Genomic DNA, 22,881 nt, shown 5'->3' with positions numbered 1-22,881 from the left:
AGAATGAAAAGGACCTGGGGGTAATTGTGCAGGCAGATATGAAGTTCTCTGAGCAGTGCAGACGAGCTGCAAGAGTAGCTCATGGTGTCTTGTCAATGATATACAGGAATTTTTCTAGCAGGGATAAGGAGGTGATTATTCCATTGTATAAGGCAATGGTAAGGCCACATCTTGAGTACTGTATACAGGTCTGGAGGCCTCATTTCAAGAAGGATGTAGAGCTGCTGGAACGGGTACAGAGAAGGGCAACAAGATTAGTAAATGGAACAAAGGGTTGCTCTTACGAAGAAAGGCTTAAGTTTTGCAAATTACAGAGTCTGGAGACTAGGCACCGGCGAGGTGATCTGATAGAGGTGTATAAGGCTTTGAATGGTTTGAGCATGCTCAATGCCAATGGGATTCTTCATCTTTCTCAGAATAATCACCTCAGAGGGCATAAATTCAAATTGAGGAAGGACGGATGTCGGATAGATGTGCGGAAATTTGCCTTTGGCCAGCGGGTGGTTGGTTGGTGGAACCGACTTCCATCACTGGTTGTTGAAGTTGATAGCCTAAACAAATTTAAAGCTCAACTGGACAGGTATTTCGAACGAACGGAGGGGTGAAATGGGAGTGGGTTTTTTTTTTTTTTTTTTTTTTTTTTTGGCTGATGCTGAATAAGCTTGCTTTCTTGCATCATATGCCTCTGCTAATGCTAATGCATAATGCTAACGCTAACTTGTTTATATATTGCATTTTCTAAGGGACAAAATTCTCTAAACTAGAGTTCATCGAACTGAGTTCAGTGAATTCTGTAGTTTTGTCAATCTTTCCCAAGATTTGGCAAATCTTGAGCAAGACCAATGGAAATTGCAAGGAAGTTTGGCTCACTACACAATGTTTCTGTTCACTATTCACATGGATTTTTACCTTTTAGCCCAAAGGAGGGTGCTTTGCAGGATGGCATAGAAACTGTTTATAGATAGAGAAATATATGCTCAGGCATGTATTTCCCTATCAGTCAAAAGAAATAAAATTTCCTTATTTTTTTAGAATCGGTTCTGGGTGAACTTGTGTGCATTAGTGATTTTTCTGGCTCTAATACAAATGCCTTTTAAGGCATATTTGGGAGATTTAATTTAAAATGAAATGAATTTCTGCAAATGGAGATATGTATTTAAAAAAAACACTATCTAACAGATCCCAGAAAACTAGGGTGTCTAGTCACCCTGCCATAGAATTCTTTGTATCACTAAATATCCAAATAACAACAAAAATCAACTGACCTTTGAACTTCAAGGAGTCAACCCCATTTCAACACTGGTAGTAATAATTGTTTTGTTCACAGTAAGGCTTTTAATACATTCAGATGCTTAGGTTTTTCTGTGTGATTCAAATCTGTATTACAAGATGATATAAGTGATTACTTACATTTAATTTTTTGGTTATTGCAGCTTTTGTGAAGCCAGGTGCTTGATCTAGTATCAGGTACTTTATCAACTAATATAAGGTACTTTATCTAATAAATTGCATCACAAAAGAATCATTGTTTTTGATTATATCTGAATGACTGGAAAACAACATAAACATTCCAGCATTTGGTGTGTAGATGCTATGCCTTTTAGATATTTCAATAAAGTAAAACTTCTGAAATGCTATATATACGTATGAGTCTGTTTATTTAAAGATGATAAAACGTTCTTTTGCTTAAAGCAAAAATTTTTTATAATTTAATCAGTTAAAGGAAAAGTAAAGGAATTAAGCAATAAAGTAATTGTTGAGTTATAGATATTGAATATGATACTTACATGTATATGCATTTGTTAAGTTTGCAGAAAATCAGCTTGAAACTCAAGTATATTCATTTTGCTATGACTGAAATTCTATTTTTCTGCCTTTGTAGACTAGGCAAGTGTTAGAGGAGTTAACAGAGCTACCTGTAATGGTAGAATTAGCTAGTGACTTTCTGGATCGTAATACACCCATTTTTAGAGATGATGTGTGTTTCTTTATCTCACAATCAGGTAGGCATTTAATGAGCGAGAGAGGAAGTGAAACATACCAAATGTCTTATATTACTGTGCCAGTTAAACTTGCATATCATTTAGCATTAATTGGACAAGTTTTAATATATTAAAAATGTTTTTTTTTTTAAATTCTTTTGGCTTTGCCATAATTAATAAAATTAATTCCTTTTTTTTTTTACTGAATTTTTCTTAGGAGAGACAGCAGATACATTGATGGGTTTAAGGTATTGTAAACAAAGAGGAGCCTTGATTGTTGGAATTACTAATACTGTTGGTAGCAGTATTTGTAGAGAGAGTCATTGTGGTGTTCATATTAATGCAGGACCAGAAATTGGAGTAGCTAGCACAAAGGTAAGTTTAATGGATGAATATGCTGCTTTTTTATATTGGCATTAAAAAAAAAAAAAAACTATATATATATATATATATATATATACACACACACAGTAATTTAAAATCTATTTAACAATCTTAATAAAATCTTTTGACTGACTTAATCTATCACTATGGAAATATTCGCCTATTAAACTATTTTTTTATTGTGTAAAATCTGTATGTCTATATGCAAAAAAAATAATACTTTAGTTATAGTTTGTTGTTTATTTAATTAAAATTGTAAATATGTTTGTAAATGAAAATAAAAGGCCTTGAGTTGTCGCTATTAATACATATTCAAAGTTACCAGTGGAATAGGCACTTTGTTTTTTTAGCTTGGTCCTATTTGTTATTGTTATTTCAGTTACTATTTTTGGTACTTGTAGTTTAGTAATGGGTTATTGAAGTGTCTGAGGCACCCTAACCAAGTCCTAAGGTAGGCTTCTGAGGAACTAACTGTGGAACTCAATGTCTGATCCTCACTCTTTTTTGTGTTATTACTTGGTAATGGAAAGCCTGCTATTTTGCTATTGAACTAATAAGAACAGACTGCCAATATGGGACTAAGCAAACTACTTTGGACAAATTATAGGCTAAAACCTATATGGCCATGATAGCACAAAGGAGGCAAAGCATACCAGCTGAGATGCAGTGTTGCCTGGGATGAGATGTTATCTGGGTCAGCAAAATCCCTACTGCAGCTGAACAATAATTAAATTAATTTATTCTGGAAATAAGATGCAATACTATGAAGGTGTAATAATAGCTTAAATTAGAACTAGTTTGGAAGCAAGTTTAATTGGCAGGGAAGCATCATCCAATAGAGTTATGTGGGCAAAATTATTATTATTATTATTATTATTAGCCATACAGTGCAAGGAAGCCTTAGGCTTTTGCTGCACCAGCCAAAAAAAAAAAAATTTGAGTTACCCTGAGAGAGAGAGAGAGAGAGAGAGAGAGAGAGAGAGAGAGAGAGAGAGAGAGAGAGAAAGAGAACAAGAGTCAGAAATAGAAGGGAATCACCAAGGAAGAGAAGAATGATGATATCCAGCTCAGGACCCTGGGTGTGCCAAGCCCATACTCACCAGATATGAGCCCCTGGGGTAAAGTTGAATGATGTAATTTATCTGTGCATACAGCCCAATTGAAAGCTTAAAAAAAAGAAGTGAGATAGAAAAGGTCTTTAATATCTTAGAAAGAATACCTTAAACATCCAAGCAGGAAGTGAGAATGACATCTACAGAAATATTTTAAGAAGATTGCAGAGAAAGGCAAACAGTGTTATAAACATAGCCATTTCCACTTGAAAATAGCCACAAGGAGGATAATAGAAACAATAAAAGCAAAATTGACTACATGATTACTGAACAAAATCTTAAATAACTAGTTGAAGATATAAGGATATATGGAGTGTTTGACTGGAAGTGACCATGATATATTGAGAAAATTAAAATTGATATTATTGCCAAAAATAAGAGGTACAAAAAAAAAAAAAATGTTAAAAACTACAAATCATTAAACACAGAAGCCTTCTCACAAAAGTTAATAGCATTTCTTGTGTTAACATGATTTTAGATGAAGAATGGCATAAATTTTAAGAGAATTTTTCAATTTTTGTAGTTTTTAACACTCCTCATTTTCGTGGTTCCATTACAGTATTCAGAAAGGAAATTCATAATATCATATTGGAACCAGGAAGTGAGAGTTATAGAAAAGATAAAATATTATAAGAGGTTTCCAGAGAGTAAATCTGATAGTATTAGCAGTGAAAAAATTATGCAAGTAAGCAAAGTTTTAAAACATAATTCATTTAGAGAGGGGAAAAAAATTTTCTACTTCATTTTCATATCCCTTACAATAATTTATTCAAAACTTTAAATTTATTCATACTACCCCACAACAGTTTATTTCACTTACTCTCACTGGCTGAAAAACCATTTTTCACACAGACGTGAAAAATTTTTAATTGAAATTTGTCTCCTTGTATGTGTCATCTGAGAAGGAATGAGGATGCCATTAGCACTTAGTTTATTCAGCCCATTTAATGCCTTAAAAATTTTGTTCAGATCATGTGGGTGCCTAGTTTCTAGAAGTTATAGTTTACAGGAAACACTTCTTGGTAAGAGTAAACTAATCTTGTTACTGTTCTCTGCACCTGTTCCTAAACTGAGACTTTCAAACCTATATGTAGCTTAACACTATTGCTTTATACAATGGGATAATCATCTTTCTCACTGCTGGCAAAATTCATTTTTATCATTGACAGAAACCCATGTGCTGTCCTAGCACCCTGTCTAAGAGAACTTCATGTTGGACTGTACAGTTGCATCCAGGTCTTTTCCATTCTCCACTATCTCGAGTTTGGCACCACCAGAATGATATGTTATAAATCCATATTGGAATATAAATTGAAAGAGGGCTAAAATATGTTAGAAAAGTCTTGGATTTTTTTTTTTTTTTTTTTTTGGAACAGTATGAAAAAACTGACCCAAGTAAATAATACAAAGGTCTTTGAGATAACAGAGGAGGAGAAAAAGCAGTATGTCCTAGAACAAGTTTGAGCTTCTGCAGACTGCTCAGGACCAAGATATTGAAATATTACAACTTTCTGAAAGTGATAAAGCCCAAGAAACCTATAGGGAAACAGAAATCCAAAGAAGAAAAAAATTAGTTAAACACTTGTCATGATGAACCGAAGACGACAAATGAAGAGCAAGAAAAACACTGACAGGGAGAAAATTGAGTATACTGAGTTATGCAAAGCCATTAGAAAGAGACTCAGAGAGGACATAAGATTTAACACAAGAAAAGTAGAAAAAGCATTAAGGGAAAACAAAGGATTTAAATCAGCAGCCATGAGCACTAATACAGAAAGACAAATGATACCGAAACTGAAAAATAGCGATGGTGTACTTATAAACAGCAGAGAAGGCATAATTCAAATAGCAGAAGACTACTATAATGAATTATACAAGGAGCGAGGGAATGATACCAGCAGTGGGGAAGAAGGATTGCAAAGTAGCAACACATACAGCATACCCCGTATTCTTCTTGATGAGGTAGAACATGCATTGAAGAAAATGAAGAATTGGAAAGCCCCGGGGGAAGATGAAGTTACTGTAGAGTTGTTAAAATTGGGAGGAAGAGACATAACACAAAAACTGGCAAGGCTCTTCACAAAGTGCATTAGAAAAGGTGTGATGCCTAAGCAGTGGAATAATGCAATCATAGTTTTGCTGCATAAGAAAGGAGATAAATCAGAAATTGGAAATTATAGACCAATTAGCTTGTTATCCCACATCTACAAGTTGTTCACAAGGGTCATTACTAACAGATTAGAAAGAATACTTGATGAGAATCAACCGAAAGAGCAAGCTGGCTTTAGGACAGGATTCTAAACTATGGATCACCTTCACATAATATCACAGCTAATGGAGAAAGCAAATGAATATAAAACACCATTATGCCTGGAATTTGTGGATTATGAAAAGGCATTTGACTCCATACAGCATAAGGCAATGTTTCAAGCACTGGAAAGACAAGGCATAGATACCCCATATATTATGATTTTGAAGAAAATATATGAGAATGCTACCTCCTTTATTAGACTAGACAAAGACAGTAGTAAATTTAAAATCGAGAAAGTAGACACAATATCTCCGAAGCTGTTTACTGCTGCCCTTGAGGAAGCTTTCAGAAGATTAGACCGGTCGCAGAAAAGAGTCAATGTGAACGGAGAGTACCTAAACCATTTACGATTTGCAGATGACATTGTGGTCATAAGCCACGATCCCAAAGAATTAGAGGAAAATCTTAATCAGTTCTGCAGAGTTAGTAAGGATTTTGGATTAAAGATGAATATGGCTAAAACAAAAGTAATGATGAACAAGTATGCCACAGAAAGGGATATAATCATTGTCATTGAAGGAGCAGTAATTGGAAAGGTGGATTCATATACTTATCTGGGACAAGTCATTAGCAGTAGTAATGATAAATGGCTGGAAGTCAAGAGAAGAATAAATTTTGGATGTATAGCATTCAGGAAATATAGTTACATACTGAGGAGCAATATCCCAATTTGTCTGAAATGTAAAATAATGAACCAATGTATACTTCCCACCATGATTTATGGAAGTGAAACTTGGGCGCTCACCAAAAGAATGGAAGAGAAGCTGAGAACTACACAGCGAAGAATGGAATGAATCATATTGGGAATCAGACTGTTAGATAAGAAGAGAAACATGGATTAGGCAGCAAACTCAAGTAAAGGACATTCTTATCAAAACTAAAGAACTAAAATGGTCTTGGGCAGGACACATAGCTCGAAGACATGATGACAGATGGACTAAGAAAATAACAGAATGGTATCCAAGAGGAACTAGAAGAAAACCTGGAAGACAAAGGCGGAGATGGATAGATGAAATTCATGAGTTTTTGGGTAGTAAATGGATGGCTAGTGCTCAAAACAGAAGGAACTGGAAAGTTGCTGGAGAGGCCTTCATCCTGCAGTGGATTGAAAATGGCTGATGATGATGAAAAACTTATCATGGTGGAAAAATGTTTTCACATGCAGTTAAAAATTATAGAATTGGGGAAATACATAAAGTAAGCTAATGAAAAATTTTAAAGGCAAAGTTAAAAAAAGAAAAGTGAATAATTTAGAAGTATACCAAATACTTTGAATTTAGTATTAGTATTAATAGTGAGAAATGATGCAAGATAGCAAGCTTATACAGTATTGGCAAAAAAAAAAAAAAAAAACCATTTCACCTATCCATCTTCTCCAATAGTTTGCCCAGGTCTTCCTTGAATTTATTAAAACTGTCCACCTCCACAACAACAAATCATACAGATCAAAGCCTCTTCCAGCAATTAATCACCTGTTCGCTGAAAGCAAGCTTCTGCACATCTATTCTTTAACCATTCTTCCTCAATTTGAATTTATGCCTTCTCAAGTGCATAATGTGAGCAAGAGGAAGACTTCCATCAGCATTGAGCTTGTCCAAACCATTCAAAGCCTTATTCACCTCAATCATATCAACTTGCAGGTGCTTAGTCTCCAGACACTGCAATTTGCAGAACTTCAGCCTTTATTAGTAAGAGCAGCCCCTTGTTCCCTCCACCAATCTCATTGCCCTTTTCCTATACTTGTCCCAGCAGCTCTACATCCATCATAAAATGAGGCCTCCTGACCTGTATGCATTACTCAAGGTGTGGTCTGACCACTGGATTATACAAGGGAATAATTATATAAGGGAATAAGCTTGCTTTCTTGCATCATATGCCTCTACTAATACTAATGCTAATTACCTCTTTATCCCTGCTAGCAAAGTTCCTGTATATCATTGACAAACCCCATGAGCTGCTTTGGCAACATGTCTGCACTGCTCTGAAAACTTCATATCTGACTGCACAATTACTCCCGGCTCTTTTTCATTCTCCACTACCCTCAGTGTAGTACCATACAGTTGGTACAGTAAAAGTCCGAAAATCCAGATTCCAGAAATCCTGACCACCCAAGAATTTGGACTTTTGAAAACTCACAAAATTATTTTAAATTTAGCGGACTTTTGTGTGTACACGCATATGTGAGTGCCACAGATGCCCAGTGACAACAAGTGAGTTCGCTGGTGCCATTTTGAAACGAGCAATCAAACCATGGCAACGCTATATTTTTGTCCTACTCTTTCCATTTACCATATATAACATGTATTTAAAAGCCCATAATAATGGCTCCTAAAATAGATAAACTTCATGGTGTGAAGAGAAAGAAGAACACGTTGAAATTGAGTGACAAACTTGAAATAATTAAGAAACTAGAAGTGGTCTGAGCAATACTGTTTTAATGGAAACATACAACATCGGAAAGTTTACAATATAAAAAAGGCAAAGAATAAAATTCTAGAATTCACAGCCTCGTCTGAGCCTTACAATAAAATTGCTGAGAGAAAAAGTTTACATCGGCCAAAATTAGTGAATCTCGATAAAGTGTTTTTCGAATGGTTTTTGCTAAAACGATTGGAAGGTATGGCAATTTCTGGGCCGATGCTTATTGCCAAAGCAAGGTCTTTTAAGGAGCAAATGAACATTGAATCAGAGTGCACATTTAGTGATGAATGGTTTAGGAATTTCAAGACTCGTCATGGTATTAGACAGTTGGATATTGCTGGAAAAAGACAGTCAGCTGATACACAAGCAGCAACAGAATATAGTGCAACATTTGAAAAAAATTGTATCTGACTATGACCTTACAGCTGATTAAATTTATAATGCTTATAATGCTTGGTTGGAAACCAAGAATGAAATGCAACAGGGTTTAAGCTTAATAAGGAAAGAGTAACTGTTCTTATGTGTGCTAATGCTTCTGGTCCGCATAAAATTAAGCTTTTAGTGATTGGTAAATTTCAGTGCCCGCTGGCCTTTAAAGGAATTGTGCACTTACCTGTGATATCTAAAGCTGAAAAGAATGCTTGGATGGACAAAGATATATTTCGTGATTGGTTTATTCATGATTTTGTTCCATCAGTTTGTCAGAACCTGAGAAAATTGGGGAATCCTGCAAATACAAAGTGCCTGCTACTTCTCGACAACTGTAGGGCCCACCTGCATGAATCAAAATTAGTGTTTGATTGCGGAAATATTTTAGCATGTTACTTGCCACTAAACGTAACACCATTAATTCAACCCATGGATCAAGGAGTCATTAGGAACTTTAAATGTCACTATAAAAATGAATTTATGATGAAAATGATGCATAAGAATGTCAACTCTTCAGAATTTAAATGCAGTTTTACAATCAAAGATGCAACATTTTCACTTGCGACTGCATGGAATGCAGTCGAGCCTGTAACTCTTTTAAGAGCGTGGCGAAAGTTATGGCTGAACGTGATGTTTGCAGATCTACAATCTGCAATTGCAGATCAAAACAAAGATTTTGAAGGATTTCACATAAAGCCAAAGGCATCTGAATTGAAAGAACTGATGGAAACTTAAATTATGTATGGAAGACAACCCTCTATGCAAACTTAATGATGATGACATAGAAGAGTGGATACGCTTTGAAGACTACGTCGAAGTTGCAGTGACTTTCACTGATCGAGAAATTATTCAAAGCATTAACTCCTGATAAGATAGAAGAGAATTATTCAGAAGAATCTGGTGAAGAAAACGACAAAGTTGAAGAAGAAAAGATATCTTGGCCTACTGCAGAAAAGTCCATTGAAACAGTTATTAAATTTATGGAACAAAACCATAGCTTCAGTCTTCAAGACGTCATGCATGCAAACATAGTGCATAATAATTTTATTACAAAGAAATTACAAAGTCATAAACAAGATGATATACGAAAGTATTTAAAGAAAGCAATAAAAGCGTCAAGCAGTGCAGCAATTAGAGTAGAAGCTGCAAGTGTTCCATCCACAAGCAGTGCAACAGATGCAACAGAAATCATGGAAAAGAATGAATAAATATTTGTTTTTCTAACTTTGTATTTTATGAAAATGTTTTGTTAATAAACTAAAACAAATAATTAATTTATATAAAATATAAATCAATTATATTTTATATGAATTCATTTCATTTATATACTGTATTTTTCTTTTACATTGTTCATTTTTTAAACACGATTTCAAGCATTACATGCCTTTTTTTTTTTTTTTTTTTTGATGAAAATTTTTATTTTTACATCTTTGTCAGGTGTTGACTTTATTTTTCTTTAAAACTGCTCGTTTCAATAAATGAAGCATGCTTTATTTGCTAATGAATAAACTGTCAAAATTTACCTGGTCATCTTTTCTTTATTCCATCTTAAATTTGAATTTTAACAGTACTGCCTGAGAATTCGGATCAATCCAGTCCCTGAATAGTCCGGATTTTCAGACTTTTACTGTACGTTACTTTGGGGTTACTACTGCCATGTGCAGTACTTTACATTTGTCAATGTTAAATTTCATTTGCCACTTTTCAGCCCATTTGCCAAACTTTTCTAGATCCTGTTGCAGCAGTGTACTGTCATTAACAACCCTGCCAACATTTGTATCATCTGCAAACTTTGACATTAAACCTGACATACCTTCACCAACATCTTTGATAAATATGGAAAATAACAATGGATCCAACACCGAACCTTGGGGGAATCCCCTAATAATGTTGGTTCATGAAGAGCAGTGTCCATTGATTACCACTCTGTCTTCTCCCACTCAACCAGCCTTTTATTCGTAGCAACAGCTTGCTATGGATAAAAGGCCATACTGCTGCAATTTGTACAGCAGTCTTTTATGTGCAACAGTATCAAAAGCTTTCCTAAATTCCAAGTATATAATATCAGATTTATTTTTCGCATCCAGTTCCTTTGTGACCACATTGCAATAGCCAATCAAATTGGTTAGGCAAGATTTCCCCTTCACAGACTCATGCTGTGTCTGAACTATCACCGCAGTCTTGTCTAGATGATCCTGCATTGCATCTTTAACCAGTGACTTCATTATTTTTCCCAGAAAGAAGTTAAACTAACAGGTCTAATTACTCTTGTCACCCATTGATCCCCCCTTTGTGAATTGGGGATACATTTAATGGAAAAGTATGGCGAAACTCAAGCAGTTGCTCTTGACATTTCAAAGGTTTGTGATCATGTTTGGAATAAAGGTCTTCTAAATAAACTTTCATCTTATGGTTTGCCAAGTGTTTTTCTTAATTGTGTATCCAGTTTTCTCTCTGACAGTTCACTGCAGGTGATAGTATATGGCTCTCTGCCTTCTAACATCTCCACTAATGCTGGAAACACCAGTGTTAGTGTAGAAGTTAAGTTCTTTCTACCATTCTTTTCCTCTTGTACACTAATGACTTTCCTCCATTGATCAGAAATCCTGTCTGTAGTTTTGCTGATGATAGCATATTGCATTCCACTTTCCAGTCTGAGAAACTGTACTGTACACAGTTTCACCTTCTCAAATATCCACTGCCAGTTTCTTAAATGCTGATCTCCAGGTAATTCTCCAGTGGGGCAATGATAACTTCGTTTTAATCCTTCTAAAACTAAACTCAGTTCTGTCTTATATCTTGCAAAAAGGATTATTCTGCTCTTATGCATATTTTTGATGACGTTCTGATTTCTAGGCTGGGGTTATATATCTCTATTGGGGATTACCCTGACTTCTAAATCTCTATTGGCATGAGCACATTACAAATATTGCTTCCTCTGCATCTAAAATTCTGAGGTTTTTTCTCTTTCACCTTCAACATTACTTTTCTTCCAAACAGTTGTTCACTCTGTACAAATCACAAATCTGCCCTACCATGGAATATTGTTCCCACATCTGAGGCAGTGATCCCAAAACCTCTCTCAAGCTTCTAGATTCCATTCAAAAGAGGGCATTTAGGTTAATTAATGACTCATCTTTAACAAAATGTCCACTATCTCATGGATGTTCTGTTTCTGCTGCATGCCTTTTCTATAGATACCTCCATGGGCACTTTTTGTACCGGTTCTTAGTCCCATATAACACAGATTTGCACTACACAAGATTTTATAGAAACCTAACTGCTGTGTTATATGAGAATTACCTGTATTACTTTATTGAGTTTGCATTATATGTATTATGTTATCGAGGTTATGATTGGAAAGTTGTAAGTTAATTATAATAGCTAATAAAATTATATATTGATGCCAATCTACTTGATTTGAACTTTCGAGATACCTGTTTACCACAATTACCTGTATTATACACTAATGACTTTCCTCCATTGATCAGAAATCCTGTCTGTAGTTTTGCTGATGATAGCATATTGCATTCCACTTTCCAGTCTGAGAAACTGTACTGTACACAGTTTCACCTTCTCAAATATACCACTCACTGGAGTTCAAAGTTACGAGACTTGATATTTATACCAAATCATTGATGCAAAGGTTCTTCATATATACTGAGTAGTAACTTACACAATCTCTAACTAAATGTAAAAATAAACTAATGAATGGCAAAGGATGCAAAGAAAAACTACAGACTATTTTACTTCTAGAGATTACTTTGTAAACTGTAGAAGGAAGGGGATGAATCAGATTGATCCACTTGATATTGATGGTTAGACTGCTGATGATCCTACTCAGATAGCCAACAAACTGAATGAGTAGTTTGCATCTACATTCACAAATGAGAAATTCTGCAAGGAAAGGGAGGACAGAAGTATACTAAACTCTAACAGGAAGCTAATTGATTTTGTAATAACAGAGAGCAAAGTGGAGGAGAAATTGAAGTTAAACATAAAAAAGGCACTTAGGGTAGATGGAATCTGTCCAGTTATATTGAAGGAGGCAGCGAGGAAAGTAAGCAAACCTTTAGCCATGCCATAATTAAGAGTACATCCTGAGATTTGGTAGAAGGGCCCATGGACTGGAGATGTGTAAATGTGTCCCAAATTCACAAAGGGGGATCAAAGGGTGGCAAGTAATTAGAAATCTGTTAGTTTAACTTCTATTCCAGGGAAAATAATGGAGTCACTGGTTAAAGAAGCATTGCAGGATCATCTAGACAAGACTGCAGTAATAGTTCAGACACAGCATGAGTTTGTGAAGGGGAATTCTTGTCTGACCAATTTCATTGGACACTACAATGTGGTCACAACGGAACCAAATGCAAAAAATAATTTTGATATCATTTACTTGGATTTCAGGAAAGCTTTTGTTACTGTTGCACATGGAAGACCGCTGTACAAATTGGAGTGGTATATCATTAAGGGCAAAGTGCTACTATGGATAAAGGGATGGTTGAGTGGGAGATGGCAGAGAGTGGTAATAAATGGACACTGCTCTACATGGAATAATTTAATAGTGGAGTCCTCCAGATTTAAGTGCTGGGCCCATTGTTGTTTTGTGTATTTATAAGTGATATCGATAAAGTATATCAAGCTTAATTTCCAAGTTTGCAGATGATACAAAGGTTGGCAGGGTTGTTAATGACAGTAAAGACTGTGCTACTACAACAGGATCTAGAAAAGTTAGGCAGATGGGCTGAGAAGTGGCAACTGAAATTTAACATTGACAAATGCTAAATACTGCATATGGGCAGCAGTAACCCAAGAGAAACGTACCAACTGTGTGGTACTAAACTCAGGAAAGTGGAGAATGAAAAAGACCTTGTGGTAATTGTTCAGTCAGATATGAAGTTTTCTGAGCAGTGCAGACAGGCTGCCAGAACAGATCATCATTGGGTATTGTCAATGATATACAGGAATTTTGCTAGTAGGGAAAAGGAGGTGATTATCCCTTTGTATAAGGCATTGGTCAGGCCACGCTTTGAGTACTGCGTTACAGGTCTGGAGGCCTCATTTTAGGAAGGATGTAGAGTTGCTGGAGTGAGTACAGAGAAGGGAAACAAGATTAGTGAGGGAAATGAAGGGGTGGTCTTACCAAGAAAGGCTCAAGTTCTGCAAATTTCAGCATCTAGCAACTATGCACCTATGAGGTGATCTGATTCAGGTGTATAAGGCCTTGAATGCGTTGAGCAAGCTCAAATCTGATGGGATTCTTCCTCTTGCTTAGATTACGAACCCGAGGGGACATAAATTCAAATTGAGGTAAGACAGTTATAGAATAGGTGTGTGGAAATTTGCCTTTAGCCAGCAGGTTGTTGATTGCTGGAATTAATTTCTGTGTCATTGTGGAAGTTTGATAGCTTAAATAAATTCAAGGAGGAACTGGACAAACATTTAGAGGGAATGGATGTGTGAATTCGTTTTTTTTTTTTTTTTTTTTGTCTAATGCTACATAAGCTTGCTTTCTTGCATCATATGCCTCTACTAATGACTATAAAGCTATTTATAAAATACAATTTAATATGCTAATTAGGTCAATAAAACAGCAAAATTTTTCAAAAACGTCTGTTTCCAGCACCTCAAACTTCTCAATCTAGTACATGGATTTAATAAACAAAAGGGCTGGGGACATTGCTGAAAATGAGAAAAAGATTGAAATAAGAAAATTTTGGATATTGTCTCTTTTATGGAGGTAAAAAAGATTATGGAAAATATAAAGTGTGAGAAGCTAGCAGGTGTAGATGAAATTGGACCTGAAATTCTGAAAGCTGGTATGAAAGTTGTCATAATAGTTGCAACACATTATTCGGAGGTTTCACTGAAGGACAACCTCTGAAATTTTGGATCATTTTTCCAATTCTACCCAATTGTGAAAATTAAAGGAATTTTACTCCTTATAGTATACTAGGTAAAATCTATGCAAGTGTATTAGCATCAGAAGTTATGAGTATTAAATATAACCTTTGAGAAGAACAATCATAATTTAGACACATGAAAAGAAGAGAAGCCAGAATCAAATATTCAGACCAAGAAAAATTATACAGAAGTCAGGGGAACATAACAACAACTTGCACTTAGGATTTGTTGATTCTGAAAAGTATACAGCAAAATATCTAGAAACTGCTAGAAATTCTAGTAAAGAAATTCTACTAGAAATTCTACTTTACTAGAAATTCTAGTAAAGAAAATTGGGATCAAAGATAATCTTTTAAGAAGAATAAAAAGTTTGTATAAAAATGGTAAATCTGAAGTGAGGATCGAAGGAAGAGCTCTAGAAAATAGCAGAGGGTGGAATGAGCTAGGGCTGCACCTTCTTTTCATAATTTTGATGGACCACTTAATAACGAAATGTTAAGTTACTGACAAAGTTTAGGATGGAAGATCTAAAAATTGAATCGTTATTGTTACTATTGTGCTGTTAAGTAATAGTTTGCAAGATCTTCAAGAATCTTCAAATAAAATAAAGATTGCTGAGAATATGGCAGGAAAATTAGTTACATAGAAACAACAGTAAAGAAACTTGGAAAGAGACATTTATAATATAAATGTTTCTCCCAGAACAATTTATATTGTAGATTAAATAACTAAAAACTGATACAAGTTAGAAATTTTGTGTAACTAGAAAGTCTCTGCTGAAAACTTTGACTTCTCTGATGGAAATATTATTGAAACTCACACAGTTGTGCAGCAAATTAAGATGTACATTTATTCACTGTTATTTTTCATTCTTAATGTTATAATAAATATTAGATTTCACTATAGAGCCAGGCACTATTTGGCGATCTGAACTGGGTACTATAACTGGTTCCCTTTAAAACCCCATCCCCAGGCAGGGGAGGGATGAGACGGGTCTCTGTCTCCTCCCCTCCCTGCCTCCCCCATACTTCGTCTGGTGGGGCTCGTCTCCACTGACCTCTTTGGGGATGCCTACTCTATCATCCCCACCCTTCTACTTGTTTTCCCTCCACTCTTCCCCTCACACTCTAACTAAACTGACAGAGTATACCCCCCGACAATGCCACCAAATTCTAATCAACGTCTAAATTCTATTGCTTTCTTGTAAATCTCTTTTGGCCAAATTCTAGTGTTCCCCGCCTTTTTTTTTTTTTTTATAGGCCTTGCCACTGAAATCCTTGGAAATTAGGAGGTGGAGCCTGGCAGAGTATTTCAATAATCTACTGTGCCTGACCTGCCTCCTTTGGATTTATATCTAGTCTTTCGGACGTTATGTTATTATTATAGGCATGGAAAATATTATGAAAAATTGTCAATTGCATTGGATTTGAGCCACAGTTTCAACGAAGAAAGAGAGGATCTGGTTGCACTGACCGCAGTATAGAAAACTAGATGGAGTAATAGCGAAAAAGGTTTGATTACAAGGCCTCTTCTTTTTTCCTGAGGTTGCACATCTCTGTGTCACCTTTTTTCTCATGGAACATGGATCTTTCTTGGCAAAATTAAATGCTCTTGTAGCTACAAATCGGGTTGAATGTTATTGTGGTGCTCTGGAGGACTGGTCTTGTGTATTTTCTAGGTGTTCAGAGTACAAAGATCTTCGATGGGAACTGGGTTATCTGGTATGGGATGTATTAGCTTTTTAGCCGGATTGTGAGCACACAATGGTTGCATCTTCAGAAAACTTCTCAGCATTTCACGAATTCCCTTTCAAGGTTTTTCTTAGAAGGCAGTTCTTGCTAGAAATGGAGCAGACCTCAGTTTGAAGGTGGGACATATAGCATTGCTTGGTGTGCTTGGGGTTGTGCTGACTAGTGACACAATCACTATGCATAGTTGACAGATCATAGACAGGCTACAGATGGACTCTACTGGGCCTCTGCATCAATTGGTTTATTATTGGAGTTATTCTAGGGGCTCCTGTGGAAGATTAGGCCACCATGCAGACTAGAATTGTGTGGTGAGTTCAAGATGAAGGGACCTGACAAAGTGTTTGTGATTCCCGAGGAGCTTATCACTGGCAAACTTAGTATGGCATGAGGTTAACTTACTGTCACTGTTGCTGTACGTGGTATAGATGTTGTTGGGACCAGTGAGTAATATATTTATAAAGCTGTCTCTGTGGCAAATGGTGAACTCTAATGAAGGGAAGATCTTAAAATTGGTTATGAAGAATGGTCTGATGATGAGTAGCTTCTACAATACATTGTATTCTCTTTTTCTTCCTACTTTACTGTACCGTATTTCTTTTATTCTGTTTCTTTCCTATCATTTCATGTTTCTTCTTTAACACTCTTCACCATTTCTTATACTGCTGAAGTGTTTATAGATCTGCACATGGTTGAAGATTGTAGATTATTTACGGGTGCTAGATAGCCTGGCTCCACGTGCCGAGGATGGTAACTAGTCCGTTGCAGCTTGCCATAGCGGGCTAGGCAAAGTGGCCAGTCACACAACAGAAACAACATAACACGACACTACAGTATGGTACACTTATTCCACAACATAGATTGGCCTTTATCGGTATGGTAATTATATATAATTCATTTGGAGTGGCCATAGTTTGGTTGGGCTATGCAAACCATTAATAAAAAAATATAAATATATGTTTTTTAGCAAAGTGAAGTATTTTGTTAATATCTTATCAAATGTAGCAAAATAAATCCCTAAACTTCTTTCACTGAGCTTGCTTTCATTTCAATACATAAAAATTGTCTAAAAGTTAAAAGTAAGCAGTTTTTAGTCATTGTTTACCATGCCATTAGAATGCATTAATAAACTCTTAGAGCAAGCTGAAATCTCAGAAACCTGGTTGACTTTCTAGCAAATTTTAGCAATTGCAGTGACAGTCATAATGAAAGAACTGACATTTGTCACTCACCCAGAAGAAATCCATGGTGATTTACATTAATAAATTTTCTAACAGACCATCGTTGCTAGCTTCAGATACTATTCAGATGGAGAATCGAACTACTTCATTTCCTGACAGATCATCAACAGAACTTACACTCACTCTAGTCTGCTGTCTCTTTTTGGCCTTATCTAAAACGTTCATGATTGTTTTTCATGCTCTGTCTATATAAGAATGTTGCTATATTCCTGTATTGTTGTTCATAATTCATACCCCTATGTTTTCCGTTAAAGAGTAAAAGTAATTTTAAATTTAAACTTATTTATCCAGTATTATCTTCAAAAAATATGTATATACAGTGTAATCCAATTAAAGTGCAACGCAGTTTCAGAGCAGTAAAATTTTATTAAAAAAGAATACAGATTTAATTAGAACTGTTACAAAATGTGTTGGAATTGTCCACCTTGCTTACATTGATGAAGTGTTCATTCTTTTTGATGTACTTGATGCAGCTCTGTGAAGAATACATTGATCATTGTGCAAATGTAGTTCTCAGTGTTTTGCTTCAGTTCATTCAGATTGTGGGTTGTTTGTGCAAACCTTTCTTGAATGATTTGTTGCAAGCTGTACTCCACAATAAATATATGGTTTTACAAAAAAAAATTAGTTATGCATTACACTAATGAATACTATATTACTTCTGAGATCACTTTTGTCATAATGAAACTGTTTTCTGCTGCTTGTCTAAGGATATCTTTTTCCCTATCCTACTAGATGACTCTCATCAACCGGTGAAATACCACCACTCTGTTTATTGGAGGCTTGAAGTGGTGGAACCCATGTTTAGTCTCCAGAGCTAATTTTCGGTCAACCCTTCCCCATCTCTTCCATCATGCAGTGTGACTGATGACTTTTGAGGTTATGATGGACATCATGGCGAGATCCAGTTTTCCTTACATTTTGAGGGTACAGCTCTAAAACAGTGTTCGCAGGCCGGGCACTAGTTAGTACACCAGACAGAACCTATTGGTAACTCTTTAGGAGGCATCCAGATCAGCTAGTGTATAATCTTGCTACCTAACTCTGCCAGATAGTGACTGGAGGGTCCGAGTAATGTGGGAGGCATTGTCGAGGCCACATTATGTCAAGGATCTGGGTATATTCTTACCATGTGTACGCCATATCCAAAAATTTCATTACTTCATACAGCATGTCCATCTCCCTCCCCCACTTTTTCTTACTATTGAATACACCATGAATTGTCAAACTAATAGAGTAAGCTTATCTGCGAAAAGATCTAAACCTCCCAAACACTTCCTGATTCATTTCACAAATATACGTGGTCTCAATTCTAATCTCAACGATGTCCATTTCCACTTACAGTCTGCCAAACCCCATGTACTTTTTCTGACAGGATCTCAGTTATCGGTTGATTCAACTACTGCTCCTCTCAGTTGCCCGAATTATTCACTGTATGATTCTTTTTGCCTCAAAGGTGATACTTGTGCATATGTCCATTCCAATATTCCCTGTCAGAGACTTGGTAATTTGGAACCTCCTCTTTTTGATCTTCTCTGGCTTAAAATCTCTACCTCATTCTGTGAAATTCATCTGTTGTCTCTACCGTTCTCCCAACTCCACTAATCACTTCAAGCTCTTTGACTTCCTCTCTTTGCAACTTGACTTTGTCCAGTCCAACTTTCCTAACAGTGAGGTAATTTTCCTTGGAAATTTTAATGTTCACAACTCCAGCTGGCTTCCATTTTCTAGTCACACCGACCCAGCTGGATGAGATACTGAGGCTTTTGCAATTACTAATGAACTTGCACAGATTGTTCATTTACCTACAAGAATACAGGACAATCCTAACCATACAGCCGTATCCTCGTTTGATCTTTTTTCTCACAAACAACCCTTTAAGTACACGGTTGAAGTGAATGGTCCTTTATGCACCTCAGATCACAACTTGGTGATTGTATCTTCTCCAATGGAGCCTTTATCTCATGACTATTGAGACCAACCGCGTGTTGTTTGGCATTACAAGGATGCAAAATGGGATAACCTGCGCGATTTATTTCCTTCTTTTCCTTGGTCAGATTACTGTTTCAAAACTTCTGATGTCAACGTTTGCTCAGATCGTGTCAGTGAAATTATTCTTGTAGGAATGGAATCCTTTATTCCAAACTCCACTTTAAAATCTCGTTCTTTATCTAAACCTTGGTTTTCCAATAAATGTGCTAAGGCCGTTAAAGATAAGAATGCTGCATATTGTAATTGGCTTGTTTCCAGTTCTTCAGTTTCATTTTCTGCTTACACCAAAGCTCGCAACAATTGAAAAGCAGTTATTAATCAGTCCAAACTAGATTTTGAACAGGCTACATGTAGAAAACTTTCTTCTTGTCCTAATGGTAGCCACGCATTCTGGTCTCTTGCTGAAGCTATTGTCCGCAACTTTTGCCCATCTCTGCTCCAACCTCTGACAAAACCAGATGGTTCTGTTGTCACTTCAGCCAAGGATAAAGCCGACCTGCTAGCATCCCATTTCTTCCAACTCGTACATTAATGATTTTGGTAAAACACCTCCCACCATTCCCAACACGCTTCATTCAATGCCTCCTGTGGTCTTTCGTCAAAAGAATGTCAGAAAGATTTTGACGAATCTTGATGCTAAGAAAGTTCCGGTCCTGATGGTATTTCTCCACTTGTTCTCAAAACCTGTGCTCCTGTTCTTTGCCGCCTTTTTTCACTTTCTTATTTCGAAGGTGTTTTTCCTTCTACTTGGAAATTTGCTCATATCCAGCCAGTTCCTAAAAAAGAGTGACAAATCCCTCCGATACAATTATTGTCCCATTGCAATTACTTGTACTCTTTCTAAAGTAATGGAAAAATCAATTAACCGGCAACTCTTAAACTACCTAGAAACCTTCCATCTGATCAACAAATCACTAGTATGGATTCTGTCAGTCTCAATCCACTGGTGATATTCTGGCTTATGTTACCCATTTATGGACAAATTCAATGGAAATGTTTGGTGAAACACAAGTAGTTTCTCTTGACATATATCTCAAAGGCTTTTGATTGTGTTTGACATAAAGGTCTTCTAAACAAGCTTCCATCTTATGGTTTGCCAACTGTTTTTTTGTAATTGCTCATCCAGTTTTCTTTCTGATTGCTCAATGAGGGTGATGGTAAATGGCTCTCTGTCTTCTAACTTCTCCACTAATGCTGGTGTCTCCCAAGGTTCAGTTCTTTCAATAAAGATGCATTGCAGGATCATCTAGACAAGACTGCAGCAATAACTCAGACACAGCATGGGTTTGTTAAGGGAAAGTCTTGTCTGACAAATTTGATTGGTTATTATGATGTGGTCACAAAGGAACTGGATGCAAAAAATAATTTTGATATCATATACTTGGATTTCAGGAAAGCTTTTGACACTGTTGCGCATGGAAGACTACTGTACAAATTGGAGCAGAATGGTATTAAGGGTAAGTTGCTGCAATGGATAAAAGGATGGTTAAGTGGGAGAAGACAGAGGGTGGTAATCAATGGGTGCTGCTCTTCGTGGACTAATGTTATTAGTGGAGTCCCACAGGGTTCGGTGTTGGGGCCACTGTTGTTTTGTATATTTATCAATGATATTGATGAAGGTATATCAGGCTTAATGTCGAAGTTTGCAGATGACACGAAGGTTGGCAGGGTTGTTAATGACAGTAATGGCAGTGTGCTACTGCAACAGGATCTAGATAATTTGGGCAGATGGGCTAAGAAGTGGCAACTGAAGTTTAACCTTGACAAATGCAAAGTACTGCATATGGGTAGAAGTAACCCCAGAGAAACGTACCAACTGTGTGGTACTACACTTAAGGTGGTAGAAAATGAAAAAGACCTGGGAGTAATTGTGCAGTCAGATATGAAGTTTTCTGAGCAATGTAGACAGGCTGCTAGGGCAGGTCATGGGGTTTTGTCAATGATATATAGGAATTTTGCTAGCAGGGAAAAGGAGGTGATTGTTCCTCTGTATAAGGCAATGGTCAGGCCACGTCTTGAGTACTGCGTACAGGTCTGGAGGCCTCATTTTAGGAAGGATGTAGATTTGCTTGAGCGTGTACAGAGAAGAGCAACACGATTGGTGAGGGGAATGAAGGGATCCTCTTACCAAGAGAGGCTTAAGTTCTGCAAATTGCAGTGGCTGGAGACTAGGCACCTGCGCGGTGATCTGATTGAGGTCTATAAGGCCTTGAATGGGTTGAGCACGCTGAATTCTGATGGGATCCTCCCACTTGTTCAGAATACGAACCTACGGGGACATAAGTTCAAATTAAGAAAGGATAGATGTAGAATAGATGTGCGGAAATTTGCCTTTAGCCAGCGGGTTGTTAATTGCTGGAACAAACTTCCATCTGTCGTTGTGGAAGTTGATAGGTTAAATAAATTTAAGGAGGAACTGGACAGGCAATTGGAGGGTATGGTGTGATTTTTTTTTTTTGGCTGATGCTGCATAAGCTCCTACACTGCTTTCTTGCATCAAGTGCCACTACTACTACTACTACTACTACTACTTTCCCCCACTCTTTTCCTCTTGTATATTAATGACCTTCTTCCATTGACTGGAAATCCTATCCATAGTTTTGCCAATGATAGCACATTGCATTCCACTTTCCATTTTGAGAAAATTTGCCCTGCTCAATCAGCTTCAACTTCTCGAATATCCGCTACCAATTCCTTAAATGCCGATCTCCACATAATTCTCCAGTGTGGAAAAGACAACTTAGTTAATTTCAATCCTTCTAAAACTCAGTCTTGTCTTATATCTTGCAAAAGGGATTCTTCTGCTCCTATGCTTATCTTTGGTAACATTCCGATTTCTAAGTAAGTTGATATATCTCTTTTGGGGATTACCCTGACTTCTAATCTCTCTTGGCACAAACATATTACAAATATTGCTTCCCCTGCATCTAAAAAACTTGGTTTTCGCTCTCAGCGTTACTTTTCTTCCAAACAGCTGTTCACTCTGTACAAATTGCAAATCCGCCCTACCATAGAATATTGTTCCCACATCGGGGGCAGTGACCCCAAAACCTCTCTCAGGCTTCTAGATTCCATTCAGAAGAGGGCAGTTAGGTTAATTAATTACTGATCTCTAACAGAGTCTCTCCACTCGCTGTCTCATAGACGTCCTATTTCTGCTGCATGCCTTTTCTACATATACTTCCATGGGTACTGTTCTTCTGAATTGGCTTCTATAATTCCCGCTATCTCTTTCAAAACAGTCCGAACACGTGCCGCCACCAGCCAACATCCATTTACTGTCCAACTTCAAACTCACAGAACCAACTTTTCATCTTCCTCATTTATTCATTCAACTGCCATTTTCTGGAATAACCT

The 22,881-nt window shown here is 36.6% G+C and overlaps 1 protein-coding gene across 1 annotated transcript in view; it reads left to right on the top strand.

The window, feature by feature from the left end:
- LOC150081650 (glutamine--fructose-6-phosphate aminotransferase [isomerizing] 2-like) overlaps positions 1–22,881 on the top strand; it is a 207,492-nt gene that overhangs the window by 133,611 nt on the left and 51,000 nt on the right. The window contains exons 13-14 of the mRNA XM_090379514.1: positions 1,883–2,003; positions 2,200–2,357. Of these exons, the coding sequence (XP_090235640.1) occupies positions 1,883–2,003; positions 2,200–2,357 (279 nt within the window). The remainder of the gene's footprint in view (positions 1–1,882; positions 2,004–2,199; positions 2,358–22,881) is intronic.

This window comes from Mastigoproctus giganteus, chromosome 8 (assembly GCF_048544385.1).
Source record: "Mastigoproctus giganteus isolate SK-2022 chromosome 8, ASM4854438v1, whole genome shotgun sequence".
Classification (NCBI taxonomy): Eukaryota; Metazoa; Arthropoda; class Arachnida; order Uropygi; family Thelyphonidae; genus Mastigoproctus; species Mastigoproctus giganteus.
Note: the sequence above shows the minus strand (reverse complement) of the source record. Positions and strands in the feature narration are given on the sequence as shown.